Source organism: Colias croceus, chromosome 3 (genome assembly GCF_905220415.1).
Source record: "Colias croceus chromosome 3, ilColCroc2.1".
Lineage (NCBI taxonomy): Eukaryota > Metazoa > Arthropoda > Insecta > Lepidoptera > Pieridae > Colias > Colias croceus.
In genome coordinates this window covers 2,080,115-2,097,736 of record NC_059539.1, presented here as the reverse complement: position 1 = coordinate 2,097,736, position 17,622 = coordinate 2,080,115, and the positions used below count along the sequence as shown (strand labels likewise).

The window sequence follows — 17,622 nt, the reverse complement described above, 5'->3', positions numbered from 1 at the left end:
ATGTTCCTTGGTTTCAATTAAGTTTTTTTTAAAAATACGTTTTGAATTTTAATTGTAAATATGTTTCACTGCAATGACAAGTCCGCGGTTTCTGTCCGCGGTTAACTTTCGTGGTGTAAGGAAAAAACTAATACTAAAATTATATGTTTGGCCCGTGCCAAACATATAATTCGTTGTTGAATAATTCAGAAGAAAACAAACATTATCAGAAACTGACACGTTTTATAGAAGAAGGACATATTTCATTATTTGAACCATCAAAAAAGGAGCGTTTGTGCCGTGCACACGTGTCAGAAGTGAAACTTCTTTGGAAAGATTCAAAGATACCAAAATCGTCGCCTTACTCCATGACGTGTGACCTTGAAATTTTACTATCAACGCGCCTAAACAAGTTTCACTTCAAAATATCTCTACCAAAATATATCTGTATAATTTTCTACCAAACGTTCAATATCAAACAGATCGCGAAAACAGATGTCTCCAGTCCATTAAATACAAAAGTATACTACAATAAGGTCTATTATTCCGTGCTGTCATCAAATAAAATGTGCACTCGACTGTACAAAGAATTCAGCCCAGCCGACATGGGAAATCTCATTCTATCGAATCGGAGTAAGATTCTCTTCGCGATTGTACGTATGGATGATAATAAATTGTTTGTTTTAATGGTGTCGTCGTTAGAAAGGACTGCCAAAACATTAACCTCCAGGGTTAAATGTTTTAACAGTTATCTAATTCATATTTTGTGCGTGTTCACGCTTTAATTTTTGTAGTAGGGCGTGACCTAGTTCAATTAAAAAAAACTCATTTAACTATAAAATATACTCATTTTAGCTATAAATATTTTGGTAGATAACAAAAAATTCTTTAGGGACTATTACTTGCTTTACATACAATCAATAAAAAAATCTGCATACTGAATAATTTATGACTTATACTTATTATTTTGGTTGCACTTAATATATATTATATATTATTATGTATTGATTATTGTTTAATAAACAAAGACAAATTAGTCAATCAGTCAATAACTTTAATTGCTTCTGAAGGCATGTTATGATAAACAAGTATTAAGATATAAGATGATAACATGTCTAGTACCAAATATTATAGAAGAATTTATATAGAAATATTCAAAACAACTTTTATGGTATCTTGTGGTAATATGAAATGTATTTAATAATTTCTGTATTGATTAAAACAAAAAGCAGAAAATGTAACGCAGTTCGCTAGCTATGTGTTACAACTAAATTCTAACATAAAATTGAAATAATGCCAACAATTTTCAGTACTCAATTGAACCTTAGGATCATGTCTTAATTCGTCGAACCAATGAATTTGAATCACTCTTTCGCCAAATTGTTCGCAAAGGAGCAGAATTGCCCCTTTCTGAACTTAACGAGCTAACGTCACGAGTCTGGTGTGTGGTGGAAAATGTACGTTATGGCGTTAGAAATACGATTTAACTTTGAATGCTCTATATTCATTACGATTTAAAAAGTAGGTACAAAATAGAGTTAATGCGCGTGGTATCTAATAAAAGTTCAGTTAAGTTTATTCTCGTGTCACAATGTTTGTCCTCAATGGACTCTTAAACCACTTAGCCGATTATAATAAAATTCGTACAACGTTCGATCCAACTTGAGAGATAGGATAGTTTAAATCTCAAATCGTTTTAGAGAAAGCGGATGAAGCCGCGGGCGGTAAGCTAGTAATATATTATAATCTTTTATTTGTACCAAATTTCATACCGATCTGTTCAACTGTTTTTGTATATGCAGATACTATAGCAAACATTCATGCTTATAAAGCTTAATATTTACAATTTAAAATTAAACGATAGGATTTTAAGACACACGAATACATTGGACACATGAATACAATAATTTCTTACACACGATTTTCGCAATTGAAAAAAATATTGAAGTGAAACTTCTTCAAGCGTGTTAGAGTAAAATTTCAAGGTCGTGTCATGGCAATACCCTCCCCTCATCTTGTAAAGCGACGATTTTGATATTTTTGAACACGCTCTTTTTTATTAAAAATCGCTTTCAGTTTAAAACTTAAGACCTCACACATCAATATATACGATGTCTTTACTTAGACAGTCACGCGATTTTGTGTGTGCAGGTGTCTTTGAACTCGGCTGGGGGCTTGATTTAAACAAAATTTGTATTTGTTTGTTTGTTGTTTTAATTAGTTTACCGTTCTGAATAAAAATACAATATATTTTATGTTAATAAATTCGAATATTTTGTACGATACAATGGATGTTTTGATGTTCTTTTTTAAACTGAGATGATTTATACTTTTAACATATAATTCAAATAATATAAATCAAATTTTAGACTCAAATTACTACCTATATTAGTTGTTAAATTATTATCACGTTCCTCCATATTTTACATATAACGATTTAATGCTGACCATAGATCATGTAGCAATACTATTTGGAACCGTTACCGTATATAATACAATATATCCCCATAAAATTGTATTTATTGTATATGTCGCAGGCAAATTGCCGCAAATATTTCGCTGTTTACAAAAGCTCGGCATTTTGTAATATGTCGAGAATTCGTAATCAGAAATTTTTCGTTTGGATAAGGGGGTGGGTTAGGTTAGGTTCGTGTTTTTAAAACTACACAGAAATAGGAGACCCACGAAGTGGGGCTCCGTCGGCTCGCGACCGTCTTTTTGTAGAATTTTGGAATAAGTAAATCCTCAGCATATACAAAATACCGAGTATTTGTAAACGGCGAGATGATACAATTTGACTACGACATATAATATCGTATTGCGAATTCACGGAACAACGTTCAGAAACCAACATAGCAAATACATCTGAGTCTGTTATTTATTTCACGATATTTATTCCCATTTCTTGTCATTCGGAATAAATAAGGGTAGCAATACATGTATCTTCTAATATACGTCCAATATTATAATAATCTTCCAATATACGTCCAATATAAATATTCATATTCATAACTTCAATATAGATTATGTTTGCTGCTTAGGAAGAAAATGACATAGTTAGTTAGTTGCTATTTCCAAGCTTTATTCTATAGCTTTCTTTCCACTCGTGGTCAAAGGAAATTCCCAAAGGAACGGAGTTTCTTGTCGGTTTTTCTCCTTAGAAACTGCTTTCCGAATTGGTGGTAAATGGTTAATCTATGTTATGACGATTCAAAAGAGCTTCTAGAAGAATTCTAATCTATCTTAATATTAAAAAGCTGAAGAGTTTGTTTGTTTGAACGCGCCAATCTCAGGAACTACTGGTCCGATTTGAAAAATTATTTCTGTGTTAGTTAGCTCATTTATCGAGGAGGCTATAAGCTATATTATATCATAACGCTAAGACCAACAGGAGCGAATCAATGCGGATGAAATCGCGGAGCACAGCTAGTTGAATAAATAAATGTTTGATTTTGAATGATATGTTTTACCGAGGTAAAGAGTACTCTATCCATAATCATACCATAAAATAGCTCCGTTGTATCGCGATAGAAAGACAAAAAAACACTTTCGCGTTCATAATATTAAAGTACTTATCAATACTCGGTATAAATACGTTTATAAACTTTTCGCTTCACAGATTGAAGAAAACAAGATAGAAAAATATTAAAACAAAGCTGCACATTTTAATGAAATGTAAAAGCAATTTTAGTAACGTAACATGGCATCCTTGAAAGGTTTAATACCGGTACCTTCAACAACAGCCGCTGCAGAAGTCAATATTTTCTCATATGTTATAAGAGATTTTAATAGAAGTTGTTTGGATATTTTGACAGAAGGATTAACTTTAACAATGCCTTTATAGAAAGTCAATAGACACTTTATATTAGGCAATTTGAAGAGAATCAGAGGTTCGAAGAAATAAATACATTTACTTTATTCTATAAGTGACTAAAACAAATTATTATCGAAATAAATGTATTATTTAAAATTTTTTGAGTGAGTATTTTCATTGAGTTGTCAAAAACTTTTTATATGAAGTATTAATATTTTATTTTTGATAAAATGTTGTGGATACATAAACTACAATTTATACCAATTGATATATCCTTCAACTATTAAATCAACTCTTTTAAAGTTTCGCGCCATACGCATAATAAATAACTACTTATAAATAGTTCATATAATAAGTCTGCATCATTATACGAGTCAAGAAGGTGAGAGAAATTATAAAACTTTTCAATTTGAAGTGCACAAGACCCTTAATTGAAAACACTGGGGTCTATAGCTATGTTGGCATGTGCCGTAATTACTAGGGGCACTATTCCCTACCTTTTTATTCCTAAGGGTCTTTGCTCAACACATGCTGTATAAGCGAGCGATGTGTATGCGATTTCTTAATAGTTTAATTATTTTGTGATGGTATTTTTATGTGGATTTTGAAAGGAATTTAACACAAAAATAAATACGTATTATAATGCAATAATAATTTTTTATATCGCGGGCCTTGAGCGCGGGGACCGAATCTAGAAATTGCGTAACGAAAAACCTCACGCTCCCCACTCCGACAAGCACGGAGGTGTGGCTTGAAGGCATGCTATGCAATAGCTTTACCGCGGCAGTCCCCGAGTGCCACACGTCGTTTTTTAGGGTTCCGTAGCCAAAATGGCAAAAACGGAACCCTTATAGTTTCGTCATGTCCGTCTGTCCGTCTGTCCGTCTGTCCGTCTGTCACAGCCGATTTACTCGGAAACTATAAGTACTACAGTGATGAAATTTGATGGGAATATGTGTTGTATGAACCGCTACAAAAATATGACACTAAATAGTAAAAAAAAGAATTGGGGGTGGGGCCCCCCATACATGTAACTGAGGGATGAAATTTTTTTTTTCGATGTACATACCCGTGTGGGGTATCAATGGAAAGGTCTTTTAAAATGATATAAAGTTTTCTAAAAAACATTTTTCTTAAAGTGAACGGTTTTTGAGATATCAGCTCTCAAAGTCGTAAAAAGTATGTCCCCCCCCCTCTATTTTTATAACTACGGGGTATAAAATTCTAAAAAAAATAGAGGTGATGCATGCTAATTAACTCTTTCAACGATTTTTGGTTTGATCAAAGTATCTCTTATAGTTTTTGAGATAGGTTGATTTAACTGTAATTTATTATATTTGCTGCTACGGAACCCTTTGTGCGCGAGCCCGACTCGCACTTGGCCGGTTTTTATTTTAATTTAATTTTAACAGTCTATACCTAGATTGATATAACCATATAGTTAGAAAGATTTAAAAATTTGATTTGAAATACGAGTGTAACCACTTTTTAACGAACGTTAAAACTTAAAAGTTGTTATTAATTCACGTACCTACTTTGAATTCTTTACATACATCGCTTATGATAATATTCTCATTCGATCATTCATTCAAATAGAATTTTACTTGCAAATAAAATATATCCCTCATACTATAACTTGATATAGCGATTTCCGCTACGCCTATATAAGTGTATCAAACTGTTGCACGTAGCAACGTAGGCCTACACGGCGTAGCACCTATCGATCGTAGCACTACGTAGCCGTTCTCGACGCAGTAATGACTTTATTTTAGCTGCGCTATTTTTAGTTTTTACGTTGTAATAATAGAGTAAACAGTTTTTGTAGTAAACAAGTTTTTTATTGTTATACTTTTGTTATATTCAAAACGAATTATGATAACCTCTTTTCGTGACTAATTGAATTGTAAGATAAACTTTAACGCTCATAACTAATTTAGAAGTGAGAAAAAACATTGTTTATTATTATATTAAAAACTTTACCTCTTCTTATTTGTTTAATATCTAAGTAGGCACAAAAATATTTTTTTTCCAAAAGAAATAAATAAAGCCCCCAAAATTTCATTACCTTACAGTAGAGACACCTCATAGTCGAAATGAATACTACAGACGCTTAAATTAAACATCCAACTTTTTAAAATAAAACTACGACTCGAACTTTTTCAATTCCAAGTACACTTATCACAAGTCCTCAACACACATCGATCGACGAACGTAAAAAACAATATGAAATTACGCGTCGAAAGGGGTGATTATTTCAAACACCCTTCACACTGACTGGATTGATTTGACAGTCTACCCTCGTTTCTCCTATTTGATTTATCGCGTGTGAGAATGACCGAGTGGGTTCATTACAATATTATTTATAAGCCCGTTTTGTATGAAGTGTGGTCACATGTCACTCTAGGTAAAAGATTGATTTAGTGTGACTGTGTTAAGTGGTGATAGTCATATTGTTGATACAGTTATGGGATTTTTTATTAATTATTGAAGGTATAGGTAAATAAATACACTATCTATGTGTTTGTGTTGATTTTGATTGGCTGTATTACGTGTTGTTTATTATGTAATGTAATATTGGTATAAGTCAGTACTCTATGTATAGCGCTCGACTGATTTTCACACATAACAAAAATTTTGTTTTATCACAAAATTATATGAAAATAGAGTTTTAATCATATGTTTTTACAAACCGTTAAGTCTTGACTTTCCATAAATAAACACGTGAAATCCGGTGAAAATGTTCGTTATGAATAACTTATTCACATTATACCGGCTTTGCTTTGCGCGTGCCTGAAATATTCTGATTCTGTAGCGAATGTATTGTTTTAGCGACAAAAAAGTTTTTTTTGTTGGAAACACGATAAAGTAGGAAGTGTAATATTTTTTCTTTAACCTGGCTTGGTTATGAGAATTTGATTGTATGGTTTGTGATGAACTTTATTTTTGTAGTTGCTGTGTGTTTAAGAATTATATTTGAAACTAGCGATCCGCCCCGGTTTCGGACATGGTACATGATTACGTTTTCTTTAAGGAATATTATAAAAAAGAATTAACGAAATCGGTTCAGCCGTTCTCGAGTTATGCGCTTACCAACACATTTTGCGATTCATTTTTATATTATAGGTGAGCTTTTCCTTATTCATTTCTTATAAAAGTCTTCTAATTCTAAAATATTATTTTACGAAGTTGGAGACTTATAATAAAATTCCAAATTGAATACATTTGCATGATAAAAGGTAAACCTTTAACTTATTAATTAACGTCGTAATTATTTAATCTGTAGTTAGGATCTACAGGAATTTCTGAAGATAAATTAAATTCGAGAAAAAGTACAAAGTAAAATGAACAATGAATTGGATTACGAGGGCTTAGTGAAATATGAAAGTTTCTTTTGAATTTCTTCCTAAATATTAAACTGCTAGACATAGGATTACAGTTTTATAAGAGTTTATAAGTATTATGAAATAATTCGATATTTGAATTTATTTTCATAACGGTATTTTATCTATAACTAGCTGTGGTGCTCAGCGGTTTCACCCGCATTGTACGCACTCTTAGCGTGATGATATTATAGCCTTCGTCGATAAAAAGGCTATCTAACACGGAAAGAATTTTAAAATCGCACCAGTAGTTTCTGAGATTAGCGCGTTCAAATAAACAAACTGTTCGGCTTTATAATATTAGTATATACATATAAAAATGAATCGCAATATATTGGTAAGCGAATAACTCGATAACCGTTGAACCGATTTCGTTAATTCTCTTTTATAATATTCCTTGAAGTACGAGGATAGTTCTTATGGAGAGAAAACGTAAACATGTACCACGGGTAAAGCCGGGGCGTACCGCTAGTAATCTATAACAATTAATAGGTATCATGTGATGTGGATGATAATCTAGTGGCTTTATCTCTCTGTACTAATTGATTATAATTAACACTAATGTTAGTCTAACTGAAGACCTATGTTAATATTAAAGCGAGACTTGATTCGACAAATACAGTTATTAATTAATTATGATTAGTATTCGTGATTGATTTAGGGTAATGTCTAGGTTACATTTGATTTTATAATATAAATTAATGGATTAGTTACAAACTAATATTTTTAATTAATTACTGAGACTTTTTACTGCGGAATAACATCTCAGTCCCATGGGAATTTCCTTTGAATACGCGAGCGAAGCTGTGGGCGGAAAGCTAGTTCTTTATATAGTGACACCCACGTTACGTCCTGTTGTTTTACTTTTATAAAGTATCTAGCAAAAAACGTAATAATGGAAATATTAGAAATTAGAACATATACGTCGCCTAAGCATGGAGCCCTTTTATGTTTCTTTCTCTCCATAAGAACATTCCTGATCCTTAACTAAAACGTTAAATAAATTATTATCCTTATTGGTCGCCTCGTTCTTGAGTTTAATTCTTAGCAACATATTTGGCGATCATTTTTATTTATATATTTGTACATATAACAACGTGAACCCATAAAATACTTTTAAATACTTAGCCAGTATATTCGCCAGTAGATATATACCAGTATCATTTTATAGTTAATTTTATTTCCTTGAATATGAAATTCAATTCTCGTGTTCGTGTTATTCCTCCGTGGCATTATCAAACCGTTGAGCGAATGTCTTCACTAAATCAACAAAGACTTTATGTTTTCATCATAGATCGCAAGTTGGATTTACATCGAGAGGATCCTACGTTTACGAAACTGAATAGCGTGCCAAGTACGATTGAAAACGTATAATTCATGGATAGATTTGAGAATATTTTGGATATCAAATGAATAATAAAAAGGATTGTGTTATAGTTACACTCTTTATTGTGTTTAATATCGGCATTGGCATTATACTTTATTAGGATTGTGAATCATAATACGATATAGTAGTTATTAAAATGTGTTTTTTTGTTATTTATTTTGTTGTCCATGATATGCTATTTAACTACCTGAACGTCCTGAAGAATTATCTTTTACTGCTTGTGCTCATATAAAATAGATACAACTGATTTCTACCGAGATAATAATTATAATGTAAATAAATCAGTAGTTTTTGAGTTTATCAACAATCAAAATCTTTAAAGAATAAATAAGGACAAGTTTATTTTTATTCCAAGCAAAATTACAGAGCAACATAACCCCAGAGACCTCATAAAACCACAGACTAATCTCACACATTTTCTTTATTATCCGTCTTATATATTATTGCGTTTTCATCAGACAATCCAATGTTTATCTCACTGAGTGGAACGATTCGAGACCATGGCCGCCGAGCCCGACGCGCACGCAAAAGATTATTGAGGTATGAATACAGGAATGTATCTCGGGATTTTCCCCCTTAAGGTAGAGGTTTTGGTACGAGCGATGAGCGGAGCGGTTTAGTGAAACATCTGTGTTAAATCTCTCTCTAATTTATTATGTTAAATATGCAGTTGTAGCCGGTACGATGACGTAGTAGTTTTAATTGCGGCGTATCCTTAGTGTAGTATATTTTTTGGAAGAACGTAAAATATAAAGATTGGAATTCGTCAATTAATCCCCTTCACATTCTACATCCAATACACTTAACTATTGTCGTTTATTGATAAGCTTAATGCAATATTATTTGTAAAGAAAATTTAGTAAGTAAAATTATGAGCCAATCAACTTCGAAATAACAAAAAAACCTGCATCTTTATTACAGCAAAGTTGGGTTATCAACCTCTAATTGCTTTACTACTACCCGCTATAATCACCGCTTGTCGCGTCGCTCATACCAAGATTGTGGCCTCGGAGCCATCATCCCCCTCGCAATAAATGCCGTTCTATAGGTATTAATGCAGTAGCTCAGGTGAAACGGTCTAATGAAATATCTCGGATTTATTTCAATAATTTTGTTATTATAACGACGCGGGAATTTCGGTACGCGCTTTACGGAATATTATTTATTAGCGAATGTTTGGGATAACATAAGTAGATTTAAAAATAATTGGTCTAAAGGAAAATAACGCCTACCACATAAGAATAACCTTATCTACGTTTAAAAACAGTTTTTTTATAGAAGTATATAAGGATTATTATATTTAGTAACGTTATGAGTTGCGGAGAAACAGACAACTATTAAATATTAATAAAAATATGACTTCGTGTGAATGTACGGACAATCACACGAAGTCATATTTTTATAAAGCTCCAATATAGGTTAGCCCATAGCCCATAATAATTATACCTTCGTTATTTTGTAAGGAACACATACATTCATACCATTAGCAACACAGACATGACATTAATACAAAATTCGTATCCAACTCCTAAATATATACCGAGAGATATTTATCAAGAAACTCTCTCGAGTCAAGTTACTAGATCTGGAGTAAAATGTAATGCTTTTCAGTCAAATCTTATAAGAATAAAAGTTCCGAGAAATTGTATTACGGTACACGGTGGAAATCCCAACAGATCACTGGTCTAGTGCTGGATGTTCGCGTTATTTTTCTATATTTTCCGCGAGTTTTATGGTTCCTTTGTACAATGTTATTTGCAGCGTATCCAGAATGGTAAATTTGTACGGTATTTTTATGCAAACGTGAGCCAGTAAATTGTAGGTTTGTATTTTGGGAATAAATACTCTTGGGTAGATGAGTTGAATGAAACGTTCTTATATATCTTGTCTTTCTAGCTCCTAAAATATAACTTACTTATTTGCCTATTAAAAGACAGAATACACACTGTAGGGAACATATTTTCATATTTAAATGAAGATTTTCCTAGTATGTCATTAACAATCTACCAAAATAAGTCAAATACCATATATTGTCAACGTTGAGCGACATCGCTCTTTCAATTACATTGCTGCCTCTGTACTTATAAAAAACATCTCTATTATTAAACAAGCAAGCAAAACGAGCAATCGATGCCGACGTATCCATTTAACCACGGTACAACTAACTGGAACGATTTCCTGGATCTAATCACGTACATTTCTTTGTTACAGGGCGAAAAGGACAATGGCAAGAATTGTATTCTCTCCTGCGAGAAGCGGAAAGCCGATGACACTGACATTAATAAGGACTTGAAGAAGGTAAGGGTTTTTTTTCTTTTTTATTGTTGTAATAGTGTGACATAGATTTAACTGTTTAGGCAATTATAAGAACATTTTTCTGATAGATATTTCTTTTTATTATATTGGTGATTTATGATAGGATTTTGAATAAATGAGGTATGAAAATATTATATATTTAAAATTGCTTGAATTTCAAAAGTATATAATATATATGATAATCGTATACGGCTATGATTGAACAAATAAGTTGAACTAGTAAGATATTTTTACCGTATTTGTTGATAGAAAGTATGCGATAATACATTGTGTTGGAAAAGTAGAAAATTATGAGTAATTTAACGATACTTACATCGAACCTGTGAAATAAACTAATAACCACTGCGCCCATAGCATGCTATCGTGTGCTATTCCACTAAAGATGATGATAAAGCCGATTGCTTATGCATTCATTGCGCAGAACGTGTGGGCCGCGATAAGCCGATACCGCATAAACGAGTGTAATGGAGACGTTCTGTCGGTGCTCACCGTGCGAATAGTGGAGCGATTCGAAATGTGGTGTACGGTCAGCAAAAATTTCATTGAAAAGCTATAAAAAATGCCAGCGAAAAATTACATGAGTAGTCGTGATCGGCCTTGGAAATTTTCTAGCATAACAATAAATAGTATATATCTGAGCCAAAAACGTGTTTCAGTTTGTCCAGATACAGTACAAGAACGAGGAACAGGGTACAGCAAATTGCTCTATTTATGAATTGTGAGGTTTCGTTTCTTCCTTTTTCTTTATCATAAACTCAAATTTATTGAAATATGTACCTACGTAAATAATGACTTGAAATAACAAATACAGCAAATCGTGAAATAAGGAAGCATGAATATTGTTTTCGTTGTAAATTATTTATAAGGAATATACTTACTTTTACGGCGGCAAAGTAACTAGTACATTAGCAACCCTTTCTCATTTACAAATGTTATTTTTCAATAAATTTATTCTGAGCAGGTTAGGAGCTTTGTAAAAATACGAAATTGCTTCAAGTACCAATTTCGTTGCGACTTCACAACATTTTAATGCACTTGAGAATTTTCCAGCTCCATAGTATTATTGTAAGTACGGAAATTATGTTGAGTAATAAAGTACCGTTAGCAAAACAACCGCTGTTCAAAAACTATGAGAAATAAAAAATAAATTAACAGAATTAGAATAGTCTTGCATGACAATAGCTAGAAACAATGTAAAAATATGTATATGTAAATGTATATAGACATAACATTTGCAAAAACACGCAACTATTAGTGTCTCATTTTAGATTCGATTCTTTATTGGCGCGAATATTACGAGCCATTAACAACACTGCGTACTCCTCAATAGTTTCTGTCACGCTACATTGTATTGTCCGATCGTAAATAAACTTTAAGTGGAAGGGATTGGGTCGACATTTAAATAGCAAATGAAAAGTGTAGGAGGGACTTTAAAGGACTCTAATGTTAGATGCGTTTCAGATTTAATTAAGAGTAAGGGATTATTAACATGAAACTTCTATGGGTACGGTTTTAAACACGAAATACGTTTTTTTTTTTAAAGAGGCTTTTTAATGAAAATCTAAAATGTAGTAGAATGTAGAAAATCTAAAATTTAATAAAATATAATTGTTTTAAATCTAGGTCGAATCTTCATTAGGAAATTATCACATCGCGGCTTTTAATGCTGGCCAAGACTGACGATGTGATTGTTAATATTATTAGGAAATAAAATAGAACTAAAAATAATTATATTTTGAAATTATTCGTAAAAAATGATAGTAATATTTTCTCTCACTTCTGACACAGCTTCTGATTCCTTTGTTCTTATTGATTACTTTTTAACTTCCTCCGACTTTATTTGTATCGTAAATCTTTCTGAATGAGACGTAGGGCTGTCATATCAATAAATAACTTATGAAAACATTAAAGATGTAAAAATAAAAATATTTAATGTATAGCTTATTATTTGTAATATTTTACATTTTTAAACATTTTAAAGGTTAATCAACGTATACTACAAAAGATTTTGTTTACATTTTTAAACCGATTTGTCACTTATTTCGTATTATAGTTCGGTCGTTGTGCCTTGTAATATATAGACCAGTTATCCGATAAAATATTGTTTTCTCGGTTGGCAGCCCTAAGCCGGCACGGGTAGACATGTCAAACTTTCGCCTCACATTCAGCGGCAAGATGCCAAAAGTGATTCTTTTGGTTGGCAGCCAATACATCGAATTGTACTCGCATACCTTATGTTACGTAATAAACTATTATCTTATAATGAGTGGTATAAACAGAACTGTTAATAGAATAACGCTGGGTTTTTGTAATTTATTGATGTAAAATTACTGATATTTATTTATTTACTCTTTATTGTACAACTAAAATAAAAGTACATAAAACAAAACCATTTAAAATGTACAAATGGCGGCCTTATGGCTCAAAGCCATCTCTGCCAGGTAACCTATCTGTAGTGAATTTGATCTTGCAGTACATTTGATGCGTATATAAATAGAGTAAGTATTATGCACAACAAAACGTTATAAAAATAATGTTATAGGTTCAAATATGGTTATTAATTATTGTTAGGAACATCGATAGCAATAACGTCGATTTTCAATTTATAACACATCATTACATAGTGATATAATATACCATAATACGTACCATAATGGACTGGCCGGTTGGCTTGGTTGGTAGTGACCCTGCCTTCCAAGTCACTGGTCGTGGGTTCGATTCCCACCCGGGGCAAATATTTGTGTGATGAACATAGATGTTTGCTCTGTGTCTGGGTGTTAATTATCTTTATATAAGTATTTATTTAAAACTATATATGTATGTTTATCAGCCATCTGGTTTCCATAACACAAAAGCTTAGTATGGGATCAGATCGTACCGTGTGCGAAAATAGTCCCGAAATATTTATTTATTTATTATTTAATTATGTAGACACATCATAATTAGAGACGTACGGTTAATACCAACCATTTATTTTAGTAGCATTTAAAACCTATAAACACTCACAAATAGCGCTTTAACCCCGCAAATTATACGAGAAAGCGTCAAAAAAGTGATTCAATTAAAGTACGTCGTTCCCATTCAACCATTTCGGGGTCACTTTATTTTCATTATCTTTTTCAAACGCGGGGTTTCTTAAATTTACGAGACGTATTCTGGTCTCATTTGAATAGAGCTTTGAAGATGTAGGGGAATAAGAATTTGGGTGGAAGGTATTTGTAAGGATTTGTACCTATGTGCCCTTGGAATTTTATCTAGCTATGTTTTACTGGCGTGTTTCTTTGATGTTTTTGATGTTAGATGGCGCAAGGTCTTGTTTAGTATCTATAGATGAGGTATTTCAAAAAATTAATAGGTATTTAAAAACTGTCATATAATAAATTTTGCCGTTCAAACACTATTAGGGCTTTTGTGAAACTAGGTGAAGCCTGTATTAATATTAAGAAATTTGAAAACGAACAAATAAGAAATTTATTCACATATTATAATTATATATTTTAGAACTATACAATAATAAACACAACACAACACAAATGTAAATATATACTGTATTCTGGTGTCAACCAAATGTTTAACAAAAACCAAACTCACAATGAAAAGGACCGTGATTTAAACAAACGACAATTAAGACAATGCACCTTTTCACACAAAAAAAAAACCCCTTATATACAATCGTACATGACACACAAATCCACTTAAAGCTGTCCCCAACTGAATAGATTATTTCTTACGGTGCATTTACATACGAACATAGAGCTAGAGCATGAGCAAGAGTATTCTTTCGTGATCTTTTAGTGTAAACGAAAGCTCGTATTCAGTGTTATTCAGTATTAGAACATTGCATAGAATCTTTTCGAACGCACTAAGAACAACAACAGAATGCTCTACGCCTGTTTACACTTAAAGTAATGACATAGTGGGGTTAGAATGAACGCTCGTTACCAGATAAATATAAACAAACATTTTAACCGCACGCGTCAAACCTTACATCACAATGAGTAAAAAGCTCATAACAACGCGTAGATTGTGCCGTTTTTAAAACTTTTCTCATCTCGCCCCAGCGAAGTTTTTATAAGCGTTTTCTCGACAATACGGCCGATGTAACGTCGATTCAATATTCTATACTTTCCCCTTTTGGAGTTCGGGACGCGTGTGGAAATGGAATTGTTTGTGCTTTGTACGATTGAGTGTTATTTTAGAAGGATGTTTTATGTTAATCTGTTTACTTAACCCATTGAGCCCCAAGCGGCCCGATCGGTCCACGACACAATAGATTTTCTATTGTGTCTGTGATTCCGGGGCCTAAATTATAGTAGTTAGTAAAATAATGTCATATAAACAGTATCGTCGATGAAAAAAAAAAGTTATATATAAAAATGTACATTTCACTTTTGAAGAGGTATACAATCAAGTTTAAAATGAAATCTAAAGTAATCTAATCTTAAAGTAGACATAATTCAGCAAGTTATTAAGGGCCCTTAAAATAGCTTAAGACTAAGTCCAAAATCAACTTTTTAAGTTATTTTACCAATTATTTTAGAACGAAAATGTACGGAACCTTCCATTAAAAATCTCGTACGCGCTTGGCAGATATTTTTCCTTGTGATAATGTGCCACAGATGATACTTTTGAATTAAAGCTTTGTTGTTGATTTTATAGGTTTTTTTCTTTATGAATATTTTGTACAATGTTTGTATGGTTATGTTGTTACATTACTGCTTATGTACTGCATATTTTCTGAGGGTGAAAGCTGAAATAAGCAATGTATATAATTATATTGTTATACATACATATTTATATCCCTGAGATAAAACGTGAATGTGAAGTTATAGGGGAAATGATAAATCTCTTTATTTTAGGAATATTGACGCTATTTTATTATTTCTTATATAAATAAGTACTTATATTTGTCATTTGTTACAGGCTAAGCTAGAGACAAAGGCGCTAAAAGCCAAAAGACCGGGTTTCACGGACGACAGGTACAACGAAACGTCGTACTACATTGAGAACGGTAAGGAATATTGCTGAATTAAACCTAAAATCTTATTGCTAAGAATTGTTTTAATATATTTGTAAAAACATGCACATATTTAAAGAAGAAGTCATAAATTAAGACTAAATCATAAAATATATAGAAAGAACTAGTATGTAACCAAAAATATATAAAATATTCGGAATGTGTAAATAACAGATTTGAAAGCTTTTGTTTTTCAATATATTTTTATTTAGTTTGCCTCTCTACTATAGTAGTTTAGTAAGGAGTAAAAACAATTCAATTAGATTTTCAACAGAAATTACCTTTTAAACTAGTCATTTTAGCCGATTCATTTCTATTATATAGAATAGATAGAATAGGTCAAGAATGTCGAGCAGAGCTGTATATTTCACTAGCTAGTATTGTAATATTAAAGCAATGTCATCTTTAATATCTCTTAATTTACGATGCACCTTGTTCTACACATAAAGCGAAGAATCAGAAATCTAAAAGCGAATTAAGCGTAAAATATGGTCCTTACCTTTGGATGGATGCCAGACCCACCTGCGAATGGCAGACAGCATTACATAGTATTCGGTATTCACGAACATTTTCTAAATGCACTTCTTTAATTTGCTAGTTTAGGCTGTCGTCCTGGTAGTAAACATATTACATGAAATAACGTAAATCAAGGAACTACAGTTTCTGAAGGTATTGATAGAACCGACATAGGTACTACTCATAGCCCTTTGTATTAAACTATTTATAGCAATAACCTTCAAGGTGCATTTATTTGAATACGATCAATTTACATAACCAAGAACACAATAGGCATCCAATAAAATATAGTACACTTAACAAAAAGTAACAAATTGGATTATAATTCTTGCGGAGTCATGTTAACGAAGCGGGATTTTTCAATTTCTTGAAACCCACTACCACTAAATGGAGGCCTAATCAATCTTGAGGCGAAACATCTTGCTGCATTGCTGTAGTTTACAGGTATAGTTAAATTGCAGCCTTGGGAAGTTTTTGTGCTAACGAGCCATCAATGCGGCAAAAATTTCAATATTGATATACATTTTTGCATCATTATATTGTTATACTTTAGTTTTAAGGACAACTTTCTTATCAGTATATATTTTATATTCATTTATACATTGTAGAGATCAAAATATTATTGATTATAATATGTATTAAAACTTTGAACCACCACGAGTGTACTGTGTAACGCATCGCAAATCTGAGTGTAAAATCCTAAAATTGCAGGACTCAGGAAAGTGTACCCCTACTACTTCACATTCACCACTTTCACGAAAGGGAGATGGGTCGGCGAGAAGATTCTAGATGTGTTCGCGCGAGAGTTCAGGGCGCACCCCGCCGCCGAGTACGAAAGGTGCATCAGAGCTGGCACCCTCACGGTCAACTACGAAAGAGTCGACCCAGACTATAGGCTCAAACACAACGACCTACTCGCTAACGTCGTCCATAGGTACTTAATCTATTTCAAAATCATCCTTAATGATAGCGATGCCAAAATATGTAGATAGCTTACAATATATAGTACATCTGGCACTACACTGAGATCAAAACATGAACGAACATGACACTTGTCTTATAGCTCCGTGAACAGATCCTCTGCTACTCCATCCTTAACTTCTCTCTCTTTACTCACACGGGAACAATGGACCGGTGGATTTGGAACGTAGAACGTTTACTAACCTTGCCTGAAAGAATTTATAAGTTGAATTACCACCATTATTTTGGCCAG

General features: G+C 32.5%; 1 protein-coding gene across 4 annotated transcripts in view; it reads left to right on the top strand.

Annotated features, from left to right (window-relative positions):
• Positions 1-17,622, top strand: part of LOC123706009 (RNA pseudouridylate synthase domain-containing protein 2-like) — a 341,844-nt gene that overhangs the window by 306,044 nt on the left and 18,178 nt on the right. For all 4 annotated transcript variants that reach the window (XM_045655128.1, XM_045655129.1, XM_045655131.1 and 1 more), the window contains 3 exons: positions 10,772-10,858; positions 15,800-15,887; positions 17,121-17,343. In XM_045655128.1, the coding sequence (XP_045511084.1) occupies positions 10,772-10,858; positions 15,800-15,887; positions 17,121-17,343 (398 nt within the window). The remainder of the gene's footprint in view (positions 1-10,771; positions 10,859-15,799; positions 15,888-17,120; positions 17,344-17,622) is intronic.